The following is a 21180-nucleotide window of genomic DNA, read 5'->3' as shown; positions in this document are numbered from 1 at the left end:
ACATAAAACCATCAGCTTGGAAACACACCTTTTTATAAACTCTGGGTGGTCTAATCCTCTCTTTTTTTTTGTAAAAATATGACATTGAAAACCGTCCGATTATTTTGTCTTTCTATGGTGCTGATAATAGTTGAATTGTGCACTTGATGCATAAATGAGATAAACAGGTACAAGTGCCCATTTCCTAGCAGTGATATCATTCTCTAGTGCTGTGCAGCTGAATAAGCATTGCCAGCTGTTTCCATACTCATCACTAGTTAATGGTGCTATTGTTTATTCAAGTGGTGACAAGTCTGAGGTAAGAAAAAGTGAACCCGTCCAGGATTTTCACTTTGCAACTTTGAGTGTAAAGGGGGAGAAATCAAGTTGCTTGGTGCAAATGGAATTTTATGAGAGCGAATAACTTCTACCCAGGACAGCTGGGTCTCCACGCTGTGCCTCCTCTGTTGTCACATCATCAACAATGTAATATTGGCGAAGACCGTGTGAAAAGTACACCAAAAAGACATTGAAAAAACTTGTGCAAGTGCAATGTGACCCATAGCAACCAGTCCGAACTCTTTTAACTTGGAGCAGGAATCTGATGGGTTTCAACTATTATTCCATTTTTACCTTTCTCTATTTTGTTAACACCCAGTTTGTTTGGGGTTAATATTACTCATTGATGTCCATGCAGAGGTCATAACTAAAAGCTCCTGGGCCCCAATACTAAATTTGTAACAGAACCTCCATTTACCATGTGCTATGTGTAATACTGTTGTCTTAGCCCTGGTGCACATCTGCATTCACTAATCCGTTCGGGAAGTTCACATGGGGACCCGCTGAACGGACTACCTCACGCATTGGCATGTGGAGAGATTATGAAAGCACACGGACCCCATAGAATATAACAGGGTCTGTGTGCTTTCCACACAGTGTCCGCACGAAAAATGTGGACAGAAAAGTACTTCATAATCTACTTTCATATCTGCATGACTCATGTGGAAAGCCCATTATAGTCTATTGGGTCCATGTGCTTTCATTGCTCACAGCTATGCGTTTGGTAGTCCGTTTGGGGGGTCCCCATGTGGACTCCCCAAACGAATCACCGAATGCAGATGTGAACCAGGCCTTATTATGATGTAATGAGGTTTTTGGGCCCCTAATCTCCAGGGTCTGGTAGTGACTGCTACCTCTGTTATTATGTGTCACATGCATCATACGTACTAAGAGGTGAACACGGCTTAATAATTATGGCACATTTTGGGTGGTTTGTGCACTAGAAGCTGAAGTCTACAGATGTTAAAGGGGTTGTCCAGGATAAACTGATAATTATCCCATAAACTAAACTCCCTACTGCCACCTAACTTCTAATTTACTTCAATTAAAAAAAATGTATAATTACCCATATCTGCTTCTGAAACATAACCTCACCATCACTCTCCCCCCTCCTCTATCCCCTGCAATACTTACCAAGCCTTCCTGTGTCAGGAAAACATCTCGTCCCCCTCTTCCTGTCTTCTTTAGTGGGCGGAAAAGCTTGTCCAGGGAGACGGGAAGGGTGGGAGGGGCTAGTAATGGGCAGGATCGGTAGTCAATGAGGGTTGGAAAGGTTAGGTTAGTGACACAGAGGGTTTTGTAATGGAGTGAGAGAGGAGGGATGACTGAGTGAGAGGGAGTTAGTGCAGCGGCTTCACAGGAAGCTGCACAACAGGAAGCTACAGCATGTAAACAAATACAGAGGATGCAGCAGCAACCAGAGACACCCATAAACACTCCAATAACTGCTAAAGGTATATGGGTGTACTTAACCCATCACTACCACTAACACACCTTTATAATAAAAATATTTTCTGCCCGGAAAGCACCTTTAGGCTGAAGCCCCACCGAAACACAGTTTGTTTTGTTGTAGATTTTACTGCAGTTTTTTGAGTCAAAGCAAGGAGTGGATTGGAAAGGAATGGAAACTATAAAGGACGCTCTTAGAAATTTCTTTTCTGTTAAATCCACTCTTGAGTTTAGCTCAAAAAACCGCAGCAACATCAGCAAAAGCTGCGTTTCCGCAATGTAGGGGTCTCAGTCTTAAACTGAAATTGTGCAATTGATTAAACTGTTGCAGTGTTAATGGGGTAGTCTTGAAAAACAACTACCACCCTAAATGTATTAGTGGTGTGAAATCACAAATACTAACACTAACAAAACAAATGTGACCTATTAAAAAGATGAGTTTTCCTTTATTTAGGGTACATAGCCCTCAAAATAAATAGTGATACTAAAATTGTAGCGCTTGGCTCAAATATAGTATATATATGGCTTTATACACAATACTTTAGAGGGATGCATTTGAGTTCACTCCTCCAAGTTCCATTCAAATTGTATAGCCATTATTAAAAGAAAGTATATACACAGATTGTGGGGAACGAGGGTACTAGTGTTACCTCCCTCTATAGGTATTCCCAATATCTTAATGACAACCTGTGTATCCAGCACTGCTTGAAGCGTCCGCAGTGTAAATACAACATATCCACATCAATACAGACCGAGGATCGTCTGGACACAGCTGTGCATATGGGAACTGATAGACGTATCGTAGGGACGAGGACTAGTTAGCTACACTCCATCCCATACGGTCATATCCTAGCCCCCCTGCCAGTGTTCAATGTCCTGTCAGTACCATCCAGCTACTGGGTCCATATCTAGTCTGATAGGGTCGGTCAATGATAAGTATATCCTCCTATCTCATGTTGGGAGTCTCTGCATAAAGTCATCCACCTACGTATTAGTATACCTTCCTTTTTAACCCTACGCGTTTCGCCTCTCTATCATGGCTCATCAGGGGTATTACTGGTGGGATATCTCAATTGCAGGTGCTAATTTCTCCCTAGTAATTAGGGCAAACAGGCGACCACCGTCTAGTGACGCCGCACTGATGCCCTGTTCGGTGTATGTTGACAAATAGGTCACATTTGTTTTGTTAGTGTTAATGGGGTAGTCCCATTAACATAACCATTTCTACATTTAAGGATAAATAAAAGTTAAACATTTTGGCAAATATAAGTAGTTAAACATTCTGCAGGGTTTTAAAGATTTTCTCTAACCATTTTAGTGGTGACAGTCTGTTGTCTAGATCGGTTGCCAATGGATACGACCACAAATGCAGAAACTTTCTATGGTCTGGGACTCTTTAAATCGTATTGCAGAAGACAACAAAAACCAATGACAACTGTTTGAAGAATGTTTTACCCAATGACTTTACATTGTCCTTTTGTCTTATGTGATGAGATATCACGCTGCAGCAGTTTAACCAATTGCTCATTGCAGAGTTCTGACGCAAATAATTTTACATTTGTTGGGCACAACACCCAAGCCCTTCCATGCCCACGCCATATCTGCTTTTTTAGAAGTGGTGCAAGCGATGTAAAAACAGTAAAAAGTCATTCTTTTTTATTCAAATACAGGCATGCACCAATAAATGTTTTTTTCATACATTTTACTCATTGTATGCAGATTGTGTTCTGCTACTCCTCTGTCAATCCTCTAGAAAATATGCAAATAAATTCATAACTGTATGTTTCTGTCAAGGAGGCGGCTTTGACAGTGTCAGTGAGACAGCACTGACAGCAGTGGCAAGGCCAAAATCCTTCATACATTTCCCTGAGGTATAAGGCTGTGTCGTTTTACAGTCCTACAGTTGCTAGAATCCCATCCACACATTGCAAAAATATACAAACAATGAAAATGCTGTGATTTCCAAAACCGATGCGTTTTCAGAAATCGCAGAATGTCAGTTATACTTATGGAAATGCTGGCGGTTTCCTGATAGGTATTATTGAAGCAGAAAGTCAGCAGAGGAAAATTCTATGGACTTTCTGTGAAAAGTGCTGCGGGGAAAAAACACAGATTTTCAGCACTTTTTCGCTATATGGGGCGGTCTGCTATATGGGGCCTTAGCCTAAAAGAGGAACAATAGAATGTAGGATCCTAAGGATTGATATCTTATTTGAAATATAAGTATACTGAAACAGTCTTGGCAGAAAAGCCAACAGAACCTCTGTTACACAAGGAAATAGCCTATCATGGGTTTACTTAATATGATAAAGTTGATAATGTTGCGGTGCTAACACTACAAATACAAGATCTATTCACTATTAGCATTTTTGGGAGACCAGTGAACATTAGTATAAAGGAACTAGGAACTATCCCTGATAAGACAACACCTGATAGGCTAAAGCAGGGGTCCTCAAACTTTTTAAAAGGTGGGCCAGGTCACTGTCCCTCGGACCATTGGAGGGCCGGAATATAGTTTAAAGGGATTCTACCATTAAAATCACATTTTTTCTCGATAACACATAGGAATAGCCTTAAGAAAGCCTCTTCTTCTCCTACCTTTCGATTTCTTCTTTCCCCCTCCGTTTGGTTAAAATTCCGTTTCCTGTCAGTATGCAAATGAGTTATCTTGCAGCACTAGGGGCATCCCCAATGCTGCGAGAGAACTCTCCAGCGCTGCCTCCAACTTCTTCTGGAACGTCGTCTTTATGCGTCTTTTTCTGGTGCAGGCAGAGCCGACTGAGCATGCTCACAGGCCACAAGAAAATGGCCGCTTACTTACTGTGCAAGCGGCCATTTTTCTTGTGGCCGCGGGCATGTGCAGTCGGCTCTGAGTGAGGCCCAAGGCGTACAAGTTTCACCACCTGCACCGGAAGAAGACGCATGAAGATGACGTTCCAGAAGAAGATAGAGGTGGCGCTGGAGAGTTCTTTCGCAGCATTGGGGACGCTCCCAGTGCTGCAAGAGAACTCATTTGCATACCGACAGAAAATGGAATTTTAATTGAACGGTGGCGCGGAGAAGAATAGCCTTTCTTAAGGCTATTCTGACGTGTCAACGACAAAAACAGTTTTTAATGGTAGAATCCCTTTAAAGCTGACCCAGCGGAATGCACACACCAAACACAAGTGTGAATGCCCCCTGAGGTGTTATTAATCCTACAGTAAGATATGCTTACTTCAGGGGGCACAGATAGGGTCTGGGATCCAGGAAGTTAGCAGGCACTAAACCAAACTAGTGAGGTGGCTTTGCCCACTGTAATTTGGGCTGCCTCAGGTCACGTGACCTGACTGACGAAGTGACGCGGAGGGGTACAATTGACTATACTGGGCCAGGCCATGGAGACAGCGCGCTTCACTTTACTGATTGGAGGGCACCACTCCTGATGTCTGCGCGATCACCGGTATCCTCCTTACATCGCATACATCAGGAGCGGTGCCCTCCAATAGGTGAAGTGAAGCGCGCTCCATGGCCTGGCCCGAGCTCCCCAGGAGCTTCATTATAAATGCGCGCCTGCCGGTGGTGTCGGCGGACCAGACAGATGTGCTCGGCGGGCCGCATGTGTAAATAAGTGAATGATAAGTGTAAATAAATAAGTGTAAAATAAATATATAAAATAAATAAATAAGTGTAAAAAAGTGTAAATAAGTGAATGACCTTTTGTGTTGCTGCCTTACAGCACGCTTCTTTAGAGCAGAAACTAGTTTTTATGTAGGTATCACATTGCTTTTGTGACGGTTTATACTGTATTTCTAATAGCTAACCTCCATTAAAGAATTGATCAAAAAGTTTCTGTTTGGAAATAAATGTTGCCACGTTGTACACATTGTGAATGTCAGAAACCCCAGATAATACTGAGCAAGTCTAGATTTTAGTTCTGATAGGTTTACATGTTCATAAACTCGAATGCCTGAATACTGTATGTAATAAGTGATTTGGCAATACACAGTAAAGTACATCCTCCACACGGAGACAAGACTGACGTCTCATTGCTGTAAACTTCTGCAGTGAGATAGTGGCTTCTGGATGATCCCATAATGGCCTCCGGGTAAATATTTCAGTCTGGAGGATTACCAAATTCCAAACTCTTATCAGTAGTCCTAAGCACACAAAGCTTAGTACAGCCAAGCATGCTTGTAGCATTGCTTTCACTCAGGCATGAATGAACTTATAAAAGCAGATAGTCCTTAATGACAGTTTATTTACTCTTGTTCTACACAGGCATTTGTAACCTTGCTCATTCTTGATTTTCCAAACTTATTTATTTGAAAAAGCACCGTAAAGCTACTTGAATATTATCATTATGCTCTGTGTCGCACTATTACGTCATGCTGAGCATATAGTTAATGCTCAATGATTTAATAATACAGCACAAAGTTGATCAGGTACAAAAGCTTTATTAGGCAGAGTTCACACGGTGTATTTTGGTCAGGATTTTGAGGCCGAATCCACCTCAAAATCCTGACCAGACAGTTCTTTTTTCCGTGAGCAGTTTGTTCCGGCTCCCGGGAAAAAAGAAGCGACATGCTCATTCTTCAGGCGGATTCGCGGGTTGGGACATTCCCTCCTCCTGACTAGGCGCATTCATTTGGGCTTAATCCAGAACGGAGTGCCGCGACTGGACGGAGTATGGCTACCTGTATTTTGGACCAGAACCTGAGGTGGCCTTCTCCAAAATACCCCCTGTGAACCCAGCCTAACAATGGACCTGGTACCAGCTACAGGAGTTGGAAAATACTTTGACTTCAGGTTAACCCCTCAACTCTGGATGGTTGGGGAAGATGGACTCCTTTAATCTCTCGGTTCCCCAACAATCTCATCTGCAATCTGAGATCTATTGCAATGGCAGCTAGAAGGCCAATCAATGGCCTCCTGGCTTTCTTTCCCTATAAAACATTATTTGCAATGTGCTACAATAAAGATGTATTGCAATATTTTGTACAGAGGATCAAGAGAACCCAGGTTCAAGTGCACTTGAGCGACATAAAAAAAAAAAGAAAAAAATGTAAAAAATTTATTTAATTTTTAAAACAACCCAGAATGAATAAATAATAAGGGGGCGTTCACACTACCATCTGTGTTCCGACAGGTAGTGTCCGCTCCTAGTGTCCGTTCAAAATCTTGCATGGACATTAGGAGCGGACACTAGCTGTGTCCGTGACACTTGTCATTCATATAAATGGCGATCGGGTGCGTTCTTTTGCACTCCGTGCCCTTCCTTCACTGTCCGCTTGTAAAGATGTCCGACTTTTCAAGCGGACAGAAAAACCCGACATAGTCTTCAAAATTCTTTGTAATTTTTATTGCTGAAAGAGTGCTGATAGAATTGTATTGGCCCAATGACTATGTTTAACTATCCCAAATCTTCATACACAGATTTCTCATGATTTCTTTATAACTAGGGCTGTATCTATAACAAGGGGGAGTCCATTAAGGTTTCACCACCATAGAAATTGTTCTTCACTGTAAGAGCAGTGAGACCATGAAACCTTCTACTAGAGAAAGTTGCCATAGAGGTTTTATCACTATAATACAAGTCAGAAGTACTAGGTCACTGGAGATGGGTCAGTTATCCATTTATTAGCCATTATTAAGATTTATGCTGATTGACAAATTTGGACTGAAGAAGGAATTTATGAGGAAATGCAGCTTCTATGTCCTGCGGTTTTTGCCCTCAACATTGTAGTATAATAATAGACTGCACTGAATGAAGTTATATCGTTTTATTCAGATTTATAAGCGCCTGTATATCACTATGTATGTGGCTATGTTACTGATAGGTTAGTTGGCTTCCTATGAAATTGGCTCTCAAGGTGAACTCTATTGTACAAGAACTGAAGTTAATGGTGACAATTTCTGTACAGCACTACAGAATGTGTTGGTGCTATATAGTCAGTGTGAAATAGAATGTGCCACTCTGCCAACTCTCATGCCAATTTTATAAGAAGAACAGGCCCTTTTAGATGGCAGAAAATGAAGAGGAATTAAAGCAGACTTGCTCCCTCTCATTTTCTCTTCCTCTGGCTCTCAAAGGTTGAAAGCATAAGCAGAGCCAAGATGAATGTGGCCAATCAACAGAACTTATTTTTTTAATTGTCTTTCCTCAAAATCTGTGCGAAACTCCTATGTGTGAACACACCCATAGTATGTCAAGAAACAAAGTACTTGCAGAAAACAGAACATTGAAACAGTGTTACTTTTGCTAAGTGCATTTATATTTGTAATAACATAGTGTAGGACTGTTGGAGAGAACCAACATTATGAGCATATAAAGTTATATGAAGCTAAACTACTTCTGGATAGTCTAGAGTTAATGCTTAAGAAATTCAAGTTACAGGGTCAGCAATTCTAAATCCTCTCCTCCCTTCTTGAACATTGATTGGTTACATGTGCAGGAAAATTCTACTGTGAAACCTAGTTTTTATGTCAGGGTCTTGGAGAAAAGTCAAAAGACATGAATTATATAAAGCAGACTGGGTGTTATACACCAAAATTGCATAGTGGAAATAAGATCCTTAAAGCTAGCAGCGTAATACTGCCACATAGTGGAGGCCAGGAGAATAACATGCAGACTTCAGAAAAGTCCATTGTTCCTTCTTTCTTTTCCTATAACAATGATGGACATTGTTGAAATGGTGCAGACATAAGAAATTATTTAAAATGATGAAATCTTTGTTCTGTTTTTAATAAGCACAAACCAAATAAATAATGTAATATAAATGTGGCTTCCTTTTTAGAAAAAGCTTTGCAGAAATCTGGTATTAGTTCTTATGTATACATTCCTTATGCTATTACAGGCCTGAATTATATTGTATTTCCAAGTTAAAAGGCATAGTACAGAACGCACAAAACAGAAACTGATAACTAATAAAACCTTTCAATCAAACTCACTATCTCTCAAGTATTATACGACGGTAATATAAAGTTGTAGGACTGTGGGTAATTCGATTCTCCTACCACATCCATATGAATGTATTAGTAGAATGCAGGTTATCGGAACTTTAGTTTGTTGTTTGTATTGCAATTTTTTATAATTATTAGAATACCCCCCCCCCCTTTTAACCCTGACAACCACCACTGATATATTCTGATAATATATAAGAAACTGGTGGCGTGACATAGAGACAAAGAGACTAAATGCTAAATAGGTCCTGTAAATGTAATCTCCAAATTAATACAGATTTACTAATCCCAAAGGTGTCCGTTCTAACGTATACAAGCATGACCAATCTGACAACATTGTGCCTGGAAAAAAGATCATATGCCAGACATCTGGAAAGAAAGCTATGCTTCTGTTAAAATCTAATGGAATAAGTCATGCATATAAGGGATGTGTATGGGGGTGGGCGGTAGGGGGTTAAAAGGAATGCTTTCCAGTCTAGATTTTTCAGCTGTGAAATTTGGTTTCTCACAAACTCTTGGTTAGGTTTTATGGAGAATGTTTACTCTGGGGGCCAGATGTTCCTATAAGCAGAATGTTCCTATGACATAAATTACTTCCACAGGAAGGGCTCATTTTTGGCAAACATTCAAGCTCAGACAATTAAAGTGAATCTCTGCGTTTCGGCCTTCTTCATGTGGCCACAATACTGCATACGCATGCCATACGCATTTTACCAGGAAGACATACGTATTTATTCATTTTAATGTATTTATTCAGACCGTGAGTCATTTATGGACCGTGAGTCTGTGAAAATAAAGATAAGAATGTTTGTTTTTTTCATTGATGGAGATGCATCACATCAATGCAAGTCTATGGGTATGTGAAAAAAAAATGGATGGCAGCTATGTGTCATCCATATTTCACAAATCAAGAAATATTGGAAAGTGCAAGAGATGTGAAAAAACGTTGGTCATTTTTTCATACATCTGAAAAACAGTATCAACCCTGAATAGTTTACAACCTAAATTTAAAGAGGAAGAAAAAACTCTGCAGCAACTCAATCAAATACGCTTCGAAGACTCTTTAGCCTTGTTTCACGGGCCCAACGTTTACGCTACGTGAGGCCCTGGCCTTAGGGTGGTTTCACACACACAGGGAATTTACTAAAGTTTCTACAGCAGAAATATGTCATAGAAGTTGTGCATCTTGAGTGCGCAATCCATATTTGTGCCCAAAATGTGCCACTGTCATGTTTTTGCGCCTTGTTTTCCACTTTCTAAAGCCTTCTGCACATGACTGTGTGCTAACTGGCTGCCGTGAATGAACAGCACAGGCGGATGTCATCTATGTGCCACCCGTGCACCAGCTGTGCTACCATGGCCCCATTCATTCAATGAATAGGAGCCGTGAAAGCAGGCCCACAAAATTGGAAAAAGAATAATCCTGTTCCATATTTTTTGGCCCATCATTGGCGGTCATGTGTGTACAAGTCCACAGAAATTAATGGGTCAGTGTGCTACCCGGGAAAAACCCAGATAGCACACTGAGCAGTCATACAATCATCTGCAAGGGGGCTAAGATAGTGGGTAGATCCGGAGTGAGGATCAAAGGAGGGCCGTGGGGAGGCCTCGACTCATGACATTTATTATAACTCACTGAAGTAAAAGGACAATAGACTGTGGGGGCCAATAATGGGATTAATATACTGCATGGGGGCTGATAAAGAGGGTAAAATGCTGTGGGAACCAATAAATAGGGTGTTACAATACATGGAGGACCAATAAAGGAGGATTTTTTGACCTGCAAATTGGGGACCGTTCCAGCAAAGAGGGTGCATGACTAAACAATTTGTTCGCAGGCTCCCTAAGCCTGAGGCCCCATTTCACGAGCTACAGTGCTGTGGTGGAAAATGTCTAATGTTTTTTCCACATCACTTTTCTCAGAAAGTCTGCAGAGTTTTCCTCCGTGTACTTGTTGTCTTTATTATACCTATATAGAAACCATCAGTGTTGGTGGCTATAGCCCCACCTGGTGCAGGGTTTTACAGTCACTGTATAGTCGACGGGATTCTAGAAAATCCCATCCCCATAGTGCAGGAAAATACATGCAGCGGACATACTGCGATTTCTAAAACCATTGTGGTTTTATAAATCAAAACAGGAATTATATCTACGGAAACATTGTCGGCTTCATTAAAGTTATAATTGTAGAAGAAAGTCCGCAGAGGTAACACTTTTTTGCTGCTGGACGCTACGTGGGGCTTTAGCCTAAATCTCACCACGTTCACAGCAAAAAAACTGCAGTGAGTTGAATTACACGGTCACGTGTGCAGGCCGACAGTCCGGGCCGCAAAATACAGAACAGGTCCTATTCCTGTCCTATTTTGCGGCCCTTGCTATTCATTTAATGAAATGGGCCATGGTAGCACGGCCAGCACACGGGCGACATCCACCAAGGCCCAATGCTGTGGAGTACAGCTACAAAATGCTGCGGAAAAAAATTAGCAGAAAGCGTTTTTCATTGTATTTCTGCGTTTTTTTAAATTCCCTTGTTAAAGCTATAGGGAAAGAGTAATGGTTTTGTCAGGTAAAATTGACATGCAGCTTTTCTGCAACGTTTTTTCACAATATGTGAATGGGATTAGCCAGAATCTCATGCACTTTGCTGATATTGTAAAATGTAGTGTTTTCTTCTGCTGCATTTCTACAAGATGGTGCCTTAGCCTTAGATAGTCAGTCTGAAAATACACCAAATTTATCACAGTAACTGATGCTGGATGTTGGCTTATCTTTACTCTGTCTGGTGTGTCTGTCAGATGTGCCACACTGTGCAAAGATGTGCCGCAACAGTAACCACAACAGTAAATCTTGGCCATTATACAATCTACTAAAATATGTTAAAGTATCAATAACAACTGACATAAATCTGCTTATCATGCACAATTCACAGCTCTTAAAATAAGTTGCCTATTCTTGTATTTTCAGGTGAAGTGGAAAACATTGTCTGCAAACAAGGTGAAAAAATGTACATGAACCAGGATGTTTGGAAACCAACACCATGCCAAATTTGTGTATGTGATGGTGGCGCTATCTTGTGCGATGAAGTTCCATGCCCAGATATCGTGGGATGTGAAAATCCTGAGATCCCTCCTGGAGAGTGCTGTCCAGTCTGTAGAGGCTCGTCTGGAGATCGCACACCTAACCATGGTATAAAAACTTGCACTGGATTGGTTACATATACTTTTTATATGACTAATAATTTTTTAATGTTCTTATTCATTTGAAGTGATGCATATCAATATGTACAGATTATATATTTGCATACTTTTTAAAGCATTTTGATACTAATATAGTTCCATTTATTTTACATGTTTGGAACATGGTAAGGTTACGTTAAATTTCTCCATTTAACGCTTTTTTTGCTTTGTAAGCATCTATTTATTTGATCCTTCTTTAATAAGTTTATTTCTAAGCCAACAATTCAGAAAAAGGTTGGGTGGTCCAATAATTTCATTAAAGCAGCTTGTTTTATACATTTTTTCCTAATATTGGAATTGTATACATATTAGCGCGGAATTGTTAACACACAACAGACTTGTTGCATAAGTTTCTGTGCCCGATCCATACATCTGAATGGGGTTTGTAAGAACAACTCACTTTGAAGACTTTCACAATCTTCATTTTGGTTAAGAACAAATTTCTCATTAAATTGATTCAACACAATATAACAGCATATTAGCATAAGGCTTACAAGGCTGAAATTTACAGTCTACCCATAGACACATATAGGCCAGTTAGACAGTTACAGCTGTTTGTGCTAGGCTGTATGAACTATCTATTCTATTCTATTTTATTCTATTCACGAGAGACTTCTATTATCCAGTGTGCCTCAGGATTTATCCAACTTTTCCTTGGGATCAATAAAGTATTCTATTCTATATCTTATATTCTACAGTCAGAGAAATACAGCAACTAGTATCTTTCTGTTCATAGCTACTGAATTCCAAACCTCAAATCCCAACCTCCTACACACATTGATCAGCACGTCACATTCAACTTTCTATCATGGAGAGAACTGTGCAGCAAGCTATAGCTGCATGGTTCTCCTGCTTCCTAGCCAACACTAATCGGTATAATCAGCAAGAGAAGCTTAACACAAAGTGCAGATTGATTTCCATAATGGCACACCTCCTAACATTTTAGAAACAGAAGGAGTGGCACTTATGTGTGTTTGTGCATTTTTTCCCATGTAAATATGTGCCACAGTTCATATGGTGTGGATTGTTCCATTTAGACTGTCAGTGACAGTACTAGGAAACATGACTGTCCTACTGGATCGAGGACTTTTGGGTGCTATGGTCATGAAATGAACTTTAACATCATTTATAACCACTCAGTTTGTTCTTTCCCCGCAAGCTGTGATCTGCATGACTGTATGACTGCATGACTGTTCCTGACAGTAAACATTTCACATCAATGATGTCTTTCCTATTGCTTTGTAGGAGTTGGATAAGTTTGTTGTTACTGACAGTGGCGTACTATTGCATGTGTTAGGGCAGGGGTTAGGAAACTTGGCTCTCCAGCTGTTGCAAAACTACCAGCATGCATACTTGCACTGCTGTTCTTGGAACTCCCATGAAAGTGAATGGAGCATGTTGGGAGTTGTAGTCTCACAGCAACTGGAGAGCCAAGGTTTCCTACCCCTGTGTTAGGGGCTTTATATTGTTGCCTTTATATGCTTCTGGCCAGGAAGACAAGATCGTTAGGATTTATTAATGAGAATAACATTTTGAAACAGTTGAGTAAACACCTAGACCTCGGCTATGGTATGCAGCTATTCTGATTCTTCTTCACTAGACCATCACAAAATGATTCATTCAACTTTTTATTATAATGTACCTTCATGTATAAACCCTTTACTTTTACTAGAACACCAGGGGAAAAATATCAACTCTCTAAAATACTCTAAAGCAGGGGTCTCAAACTCAATTTACCCCAGGGGCCGCTAGAGGTAAAGTCTGGGTGAGGCTGGGCCACATCAGGTTTTTCCCAACTTTTTTTTTCTAAAAGTCATATTGTGACACCTGTAACTTTTTTATACTTCCATGTACGGGGATGCATAGGGCGTCTTTTTTTGTGGGGCCGGGTGTACTTTTTAGTTCTACCATTTTTTGGGAAATGCTATTGCTTTGATCACTTTTTATTCAAATTTTTATCTGAATTAAAACAGTGAAAAAACAGCAGTTTGGCACTTTTGACTATTTTTCCGCTACGGCGTTTACCGGACAGAAAAAATATTTTTATAGATTTGTAGAGCGGGCGATTTCGGATGCGGGGATACTTAACATGTATGTGTTTCACAGTATTTAACTACTTTTATATGTGTTCTAGGGAAAGGGGGGGTGATTTGAATTTTTAATACTTTTTAAATTTTTTTATATTTTTTTAAACTTTTTTTTAATTCCTTTTTTTTGCATTTATTAGACCTCCTAGGGGTGCTGAACCCCAGGGGGTCTGATCACTAATGCAATGCATTACAATGTTAATGCATTGCAATGCATTGTAAAAAAATCATCATTTCTTTTGCAGGCTGCATAGACCTTTGACCGTGACGCTGGAGGGGTTAATGCCTCCAATTGGTCCGGGGACCGATCAGAGACATTAGCGCCGGTTGTCTACTGCTTAAAGTAGTAGACACACGGCGGTTATGGCGGCCGCCCGGCTCCCGTACTATTACGGCGGATGTCAGGAAGGGGTTAAACACCCGGCATCCACCGGGGGCCGCAAACTATTGTCCCGAGGGCCGCAGTTGGCCCGCGGGCCGCGAGTTTGAGACCCCTGCTCTAAAGTTATTTACCTTAACCGAACCACTTGGAAACCACCATGGATATTTTAATTTGTATAAAATATGTTTTTCCCTATTTTCTGTTGTTTAACCCTGGGTGTCTGTCTTCTATAGTTCAAAAAATGCAATAAATATTTTATAATCATAAATCATAATAATAATCTTTTTTTTTTTTTTTTTTTCTTGCAGGTAGAGGACTAAAGGTGAGTTGAAACCATATTATTTATTTTAGTAAACCTATTCCAATTAAGTGCCCTGTAACAGACTTAATTTATCTTTACTGATTTTCTGCTGTAAATATATTGAAAAATGTGGTGTTTGTTCCATGTTTAAGAAGAACTAGAGATGGGCGAACCGATTAGTTCCAAGCTGGGTTCAACCCGAATGTTCCAAATTGTTCAGAATTTAATGACTCTGAATAAATGATGATTCACGTATCACATTGAAAGCAATAGGTAAAAAAGCCTCCCATTGATTTCAATGGGTAGTGCGCATATGCCGCCTCTCATTGAAGTCAATGGGATCTGTATTTTACGCCGCTCACTCTGAACGAGTTTACGTTCAGAATGAGCGGAGCGTAAACTTCGTGTGAAGGCTCCCTAAAATGGCTGTGGTGACATGTATTGACCACTGAAAATAGAGAAGACACTGTGATATTCATTGTCACCCAACGTCACCTCACAGCCTCACAGGCAATAGTCAATGGTTGGTGGGCACCTCACATTGTCAGATACAGTATATAAGACCCTGTAGGCACCTAAGGCATTTCATTGAAGGTGGAAGTAGGGGATATATGTGTTATACGTCACTGCATGATCCAAAGCTATTACTCAATTTTTTTTAACAATACACAGCATTTAGTGCAGCAAAGCTTGCGCTACAGCTAGGGAATCATAGAAGTAGCAGAGTTATAACAAAGTTTAGTCAGAGTTAATCAATTACAGGCGAATAGTGATAAAAATCATAGATAGGAGTGAGGGAGAATATCTGTAATGTGTGAGCCAGACTGCCACAATGTCCCGTGGCCTGTCATGTCCTTTCACTTTGACATAAATTGGCTATTTTTGCCTTAGGGAGCTAGAAATTGGATAGAAGGGGTCCTTAGGGCGCTGACACTGTTATACACCATGTTTTGGTTCATTCATTAACAGAATATGTATCCTGATGATAAATATGGCTCTAGCTTCCATGAACAAGAGACTAGCACACCGTTTGCTCTCCTAGGGCGAGTTCACACGGGCACAGAGGGGGCGGATTATGGTGTGGAATCCACATCATAATCCAACCCCTCACAATGGTGGTCTATGGACACCACTAGCAATCTTTTTTCCGTGAGCAGCATCTTGTCACTCATGGAAAAAAGAAGCAAGCTGCCCTTTCTTCAGGCGGATTCCTCGGCTCATTGAGCCATGGGGTCCGCCTTGCGGCAGCACCCTCTGGACTAGGCCCATTCATTTTGGGCCTACTCTGGTGTGGGAAGCCACGACTGACAGTCGCGGCAAGCGTATTTTGGTCCTGATTTTGACGCAGCTTCCCATGTCAATATCAGGACCAAAATACACTATTCCATCCCCGTGTGAACTAGGCCTTACAGAATCCCTTAGGTGCCCTATGTACAAAGATATATTGATTATATTGAACTTGGAGCTGTCAAAAGTTTGCATGTAATTTCAGTCTAAATTGTGATAAAAATGTGATAAATGATCAGTTATGTGTATCCTTACATTTCATAGAATATGCTTTTATAGTTATGATAGTAAAATAGGATAATACTGTATATTACTAATCTTTAGAAAGACTTATGTGATATTCTAAATGATGATATCTCAATTGTTTCCTAATTGTATTTCTCTATTTTTAGGGCCAAAAAGGAGAGCCTGGTGATGTGCCTGCTGTAAGTTTTTTGCAGATTTTTCCCTTTTTTATGGCAAATTGTGTGCGATGTACTTTAAATATTAATTAATTTGTTACCATATATACTTGAGTATAAGCCAACCCGGATATAAGCCGAGACCCCTAATTTTACCTAAAAAACGGAGAAAACGTATTGACTCGAGTATACGCTTGAGGGGGGGGGGGGAATCCTCCATTGCAGATAAAAAGTCTGGTCATGTGCATTGCAGCTTAGTAACTACATGGGGATCATAGTAATAGCAGTTAACCCCATCATGTCCCTCACATTAACCCCCTGTGTGCCTCACATAAGAGTTACTGATATGTGGGACATATGGAGGTAATAATTAGGTATCTTCATAATTAAGGTCCTTCATTAGTACCCCCATGTGTCTCACATATTATACGGGGCACACAGGGGTTAATATGAGGGACATGATGGGGTTAACTGTTATTAATGTGAGGCACATGGAGTTACTGAAACTAAATTAATAACCCCAAATGCCTGACATTAATAGGCAGAGTAACTAAAGGAAGGTACCTGTGTGCTTCACTTACTGTAGCTTCCTCTCATCCATAGACAGACATCTTCCATAAGACACAATGAATCCTGGCCACTCATCTGCAGGGTAGATGCTAAATCCTAGTGGGCTAAAGGACCTCTGATGACGTCATGATCATGTGACCGGACTTTGGTGTGGGCGGCGCTACTAGGATTTAGACTCAACCTTATCTGCAGATGTTACACACCAGTGGCTACAGGACCTTTGATGACATCACAGTCACGTGACCTCATGACAAGCCAATCACAGAGCAGTAGCACTAAAGGACCTCCCCCTTCCAGGTCCTTCCAGTTTTCTGTGCTCTGTGGACCCTGACTCGTGTATAAGCCGAGGAGAGCTGTTTCAGCATGAAAAATGTGCTGAAAAAGTCGGCTTATACTCGAGTGTATACGGTAATAAAAAATAATGTACAGTAATTTCATTAAATTAAATGCTTGTATTTAGGCTATCATAAGAATAAAAACCACTTACAAACCATCATCACAATTAGGGTATAAACCACAAAGTACATTGATATGGCATTATAGTTTATCATACATTGAGAATAAGCCTACATTCATGCAAAAGTGATTAATGGTCATGTGATGTCCAGTTTTTAAATTCAATGTCATTGACTACCATGTTCTTATTTTATCAGTTTTCACGGATCCCTCTATTCACTATGGGGGATCCATGAAAATGTTATCACAACTGGTGCCAGACGACTATGAAAAATGGACGCTTTTCATGGCCATTTTGTACCTCGGTCATCTGAATGTGGTCTTATGTTTGGTTCACATCTGAGTTTGGTAATCCATTCAGGGATTCCACATGGGGACCCCCTGAATGGACTACCGAATGCATTTGCAAGCAGTGTGCAGTGAAAGCACACGGACTCCATAGACTATAATGGAGTCCGTGTGCTTGCCGCACGCTGCCCGCATGAATCATCCAGACAGAAAAGTAGATTGTGAACTACTTTCCTGTCCACATGTTCCCTGCGGAGATCTGGCGGCAAGCACACTCATCACATTCATCAGTCATATGGCCTATTTGCAACTGAGTCTCAATCAAGTGATTGGGGTTGAGCTGCAATATCAAGCTCAGCTGCTATACATTGTATGGCTATGTGCTTGGTGAGTAGTGAAAAGGCCTAACTTCAGTCTCTTTAATCACTTGGGATGCCATGTCATTATATAGACTTTCCTTATGAATAGGTCAGAAATATTTTAGTCCCATAAAACCTTTAAACATTTAATGACCACAAACCTCATTTAATAGTCTGAAATCATAGACTTCAAGTAGATTTTTGTTGGATGATCCATTGCTTCTATTTATATACAGCAGGCACGGTATACTACATATGGGATACAGCTGCCTGTAGCCACTATGAAGTCATGTTCATGCTTAAAAATCAACTTGTCCTATTTGAAAAATAATAATAAATGAAGAGCAAGCAATGTAAAATTGGATTCATTGGCCCATGTTTAATAATAGCTAGGCAGTGATATAGTGTAAATGTAGAAAGGCCATTAGAAAATGTGCCAGATTTACCACAGTGACTAGATGACAGAACCAGCATTGATTGGCCGACTGCTGTACTCTGTATGGCATTCGGACAATCAAGGCTGGTCAATGCATTCCTATGCCAAGATGTAGCAGTGCTGGCCGTGCGCTCAGCACTGCTACACTGGAGATGAAGCAGAGCTGAGTGTGCAGCAGGATTCAGCGCACACTCAGCTCTTCTACATCTCTGATGCAGCAGAGCTGAGTGTGCAGCAGGGTTCAGTGCATCTCTGATGCAGCAGAGCTGAGTGTGCAGCAGGGTTCAGTGCATCTCTGATGCAGCAGAGCTGAGTGTGCAGTAGGGTTCAGCGCACACTCAGCTCTGCTACATCTCTGATGCAGCAGAGCTGAGTGTGCAGCAGGGTTCAACGCACACTCAGCTCTGCTTCATCTCCGGTGTAGCCGTGCTGAGTGCACGGCCAGCACTGCTACATCTCGGCATAGGAATACATTGACCAGCGTTGATTGGCCGAATGCCATACAGAGTACAGCATTCGGCCAATCAACGCTGGTTCTGCCGGAGGAGGCGGAGTCTCAGATTGGTCCACAGCAGTCTCCATTCTGGTCCGATATTAGACTCCGCCTCCTCACAGACGAGCCTCCGGCAGTACCAGCGTTGATTGGCCGAATGCTGTAGTCTGTATGGCATTCGGCCAATCAACGCTGGTCAATGCATTCCTATGGGAAAAAGTCAGCTCGTGCATATCGCAAGTTGACAGGGATTCCGACGTAATACAGTGACTTGGGCATGTTAGATGCTCCCAGACATGCTTCCCCTGCTGTCCCAGTTGCATTCCAGGGTGTTGGCATCATTTCCTGGGGTGTCATAATGGACTTGGTGACCCTCCTGAGTCGAATAGTGGTTTCCCCTAAGGCTGGTCTTACACGACCGTAGTTTTGCACCGCAAATGGTCCGCAATTGCGGGTTCAAAATTGCGGACCATTTACGGTCCCATAATTTTCTATGAGGCCTCTTACATGATCGTAGATTTTGTCAGTGGTGTGGCGTGCCGCAACCGTGGTCCGGACAGTGTACCGCATGTCTTTAATGGCCGTGCTTTTACGGCACGGCACGGAAGGTCCAATAGAACTCTATGGGCGCGTGCATTTTTGTGGATATACACTGAACATACATCAGTGTATATCCGCAATTGTGGATATCAACATGTGTGTTTTGTGGTGTGTTTTGTTTTTTGCGGATCCACATAATACTGATACACACGAAACGTTGCGGATGCACTTTGCGGATGTCTGCGTAATTAATTTTTAAAGTGAAATTTGTGTTGCGGATCTGCAAATTGTGGACAGCAAAAACCACTACGGTCGTGTAAGACCAGCCTAAACGAGTATTTATTCCCCATAGACTATAATGGGGTTCGATGTTCGATCGAACAGTCGAGTATTGCACGGCTACTCGAAATCACTGTTTGCTCATCTCTAGTCTCATCCCTTACTCGCAAAGCCACACCCACCTAGAGTGGGGAAAAAAAATCTTATCTCACACTAGATGTGTCAAAATGCAGCAAAATGTGCAAAGATTTTATACTAGGATCAAGTCGTAACCACAGTAGTACAGGAAAGTCATATGCGTCATATGCTATGATGCATACAATAATTTTTTATTGTCTTAATGGTTTTGTGTTATTTTTATTGCACTTCCGTAGATCAAATCAAATTATATGTTATTACCTAATTAAACATTCATTAGTGTCATACATATTTTTTGATTGTGAATACAATAGCCATTGAATATTTATCCATATGCAGTATAGTAACATTTATTTAATAGAGATATTCAGATAAATTGTTCATTTTGTTATGTTAAGTATGTTTAAGTGTGATCCTGCATAACATAGCATATTTTAATAACAACTTAATAAAATGAAAATTAATTTACATTTTTTTTAAAATAATGATTAATTTTTTTTTATTCTAGGTGTCTGGAATTAGAGGACGTCCAGGACCTGCTGTAAGTTTTGAAACTATTACGTAAGAAAATAATGATGTTTATAATATTGACCAGAAAGCAGTGGCAGGGATTGTTTTCTTAGACATAGGCATGAGCTTGTTTATTACAGTCAGTAATCCGCAGAGTTCTGGAGTTTTTCAGTATGAGACAGTAGTCTTATGGGGATCCAAGGACTCCGAGCATAACTGTAGGAAAATAGACAGAAAAAACGCTGGTATTCGCTCCATATTTCAGGCTCCCTATATGCCCATGGGAAGTATAACCTACCGAGAGCAGTAAAACAGATTAGGCTGTGTTAACATGTACAGTGTTGACCAAAAGTATTGGCACCCCTGCAATTCTGTCAGATAATACTCATTTTCTTCCAGAAAATGATTGCAAGCACAAATTCTTTGGTATTATTATCTTCATTTAATTTGTTTTCAATGGAAAACCACAAAAAGAATTGTCAAAAAGCCAAATTGGATATAATTCCACACCAAACATAAAAAAAGAGGGTGGACAAAAGTATTGGCACTGTTTGAAAAATCATGTGATGTTTCTCTAATTTGTGTAATTAACAGCACCTGTTACTTACCTGAGGCACCTAGCAGGTGGTGGCAATAACTAAATCACACTTGCAGCCAGTTGAAATGGATTAAAGTTGACTCAACCTCTGTCTTGTGTCCTTATGTGTA

At 40.7% G+C, this 21180-nt stretch overlaps 1 protein-coding gene across 2 annotated transcripts in view; it reads left to right on the top strand.

Annotated features, from left to right (window-relative positions):
* Window positions 1-21180, top strand: part of COL5A2 (collagen type V alpha 2 chain) — a 111467-nt gene that overhangs the window by 36048 nt on the left and 54239 nt on the right. For both annotated transcript variants that reach the window (XM_075285118.1, XM_075285117.1), the window contains exons 2-5: window positions 11674-11895; window positions 14723-14736; window positions 16395-16427; window positions 20471-20503. In XM_075285118.1, the coding sequence (XP_075141219.1) occupies window positions 11674-11895; window positions 14723-14736; window positions 16395-16427; window positions 20471-20503 (302 nt within the window). The remainder of the gene's footprint in view (window positions 1-11673; window positions 11896-14722; window positions 14737-16394; window positions 16428-20470; window positions 20504-21180) is intronic.

The sequence above is a fragment of the Leptodactylus fuscus genome, chromosome 8 (genome assembly GCF_031893055.1).
Source record: "Leptodactylus fuscus isolate aLepFus1 chromosome 8, aLepFus1.hap2, whole genome shotgun sequence".
Classification (NCBI taxonomy): Eukaryota; Metazoa; Chordata; class Amphibia; order Anura; family Leptodactylidae; genus Leptodactylus; species Leptodactylus fuscus.
Note: the sequence above shows the minus strand (reverse complement) of the source record. Positions and strands in the feature narration are given on the sequence as shown.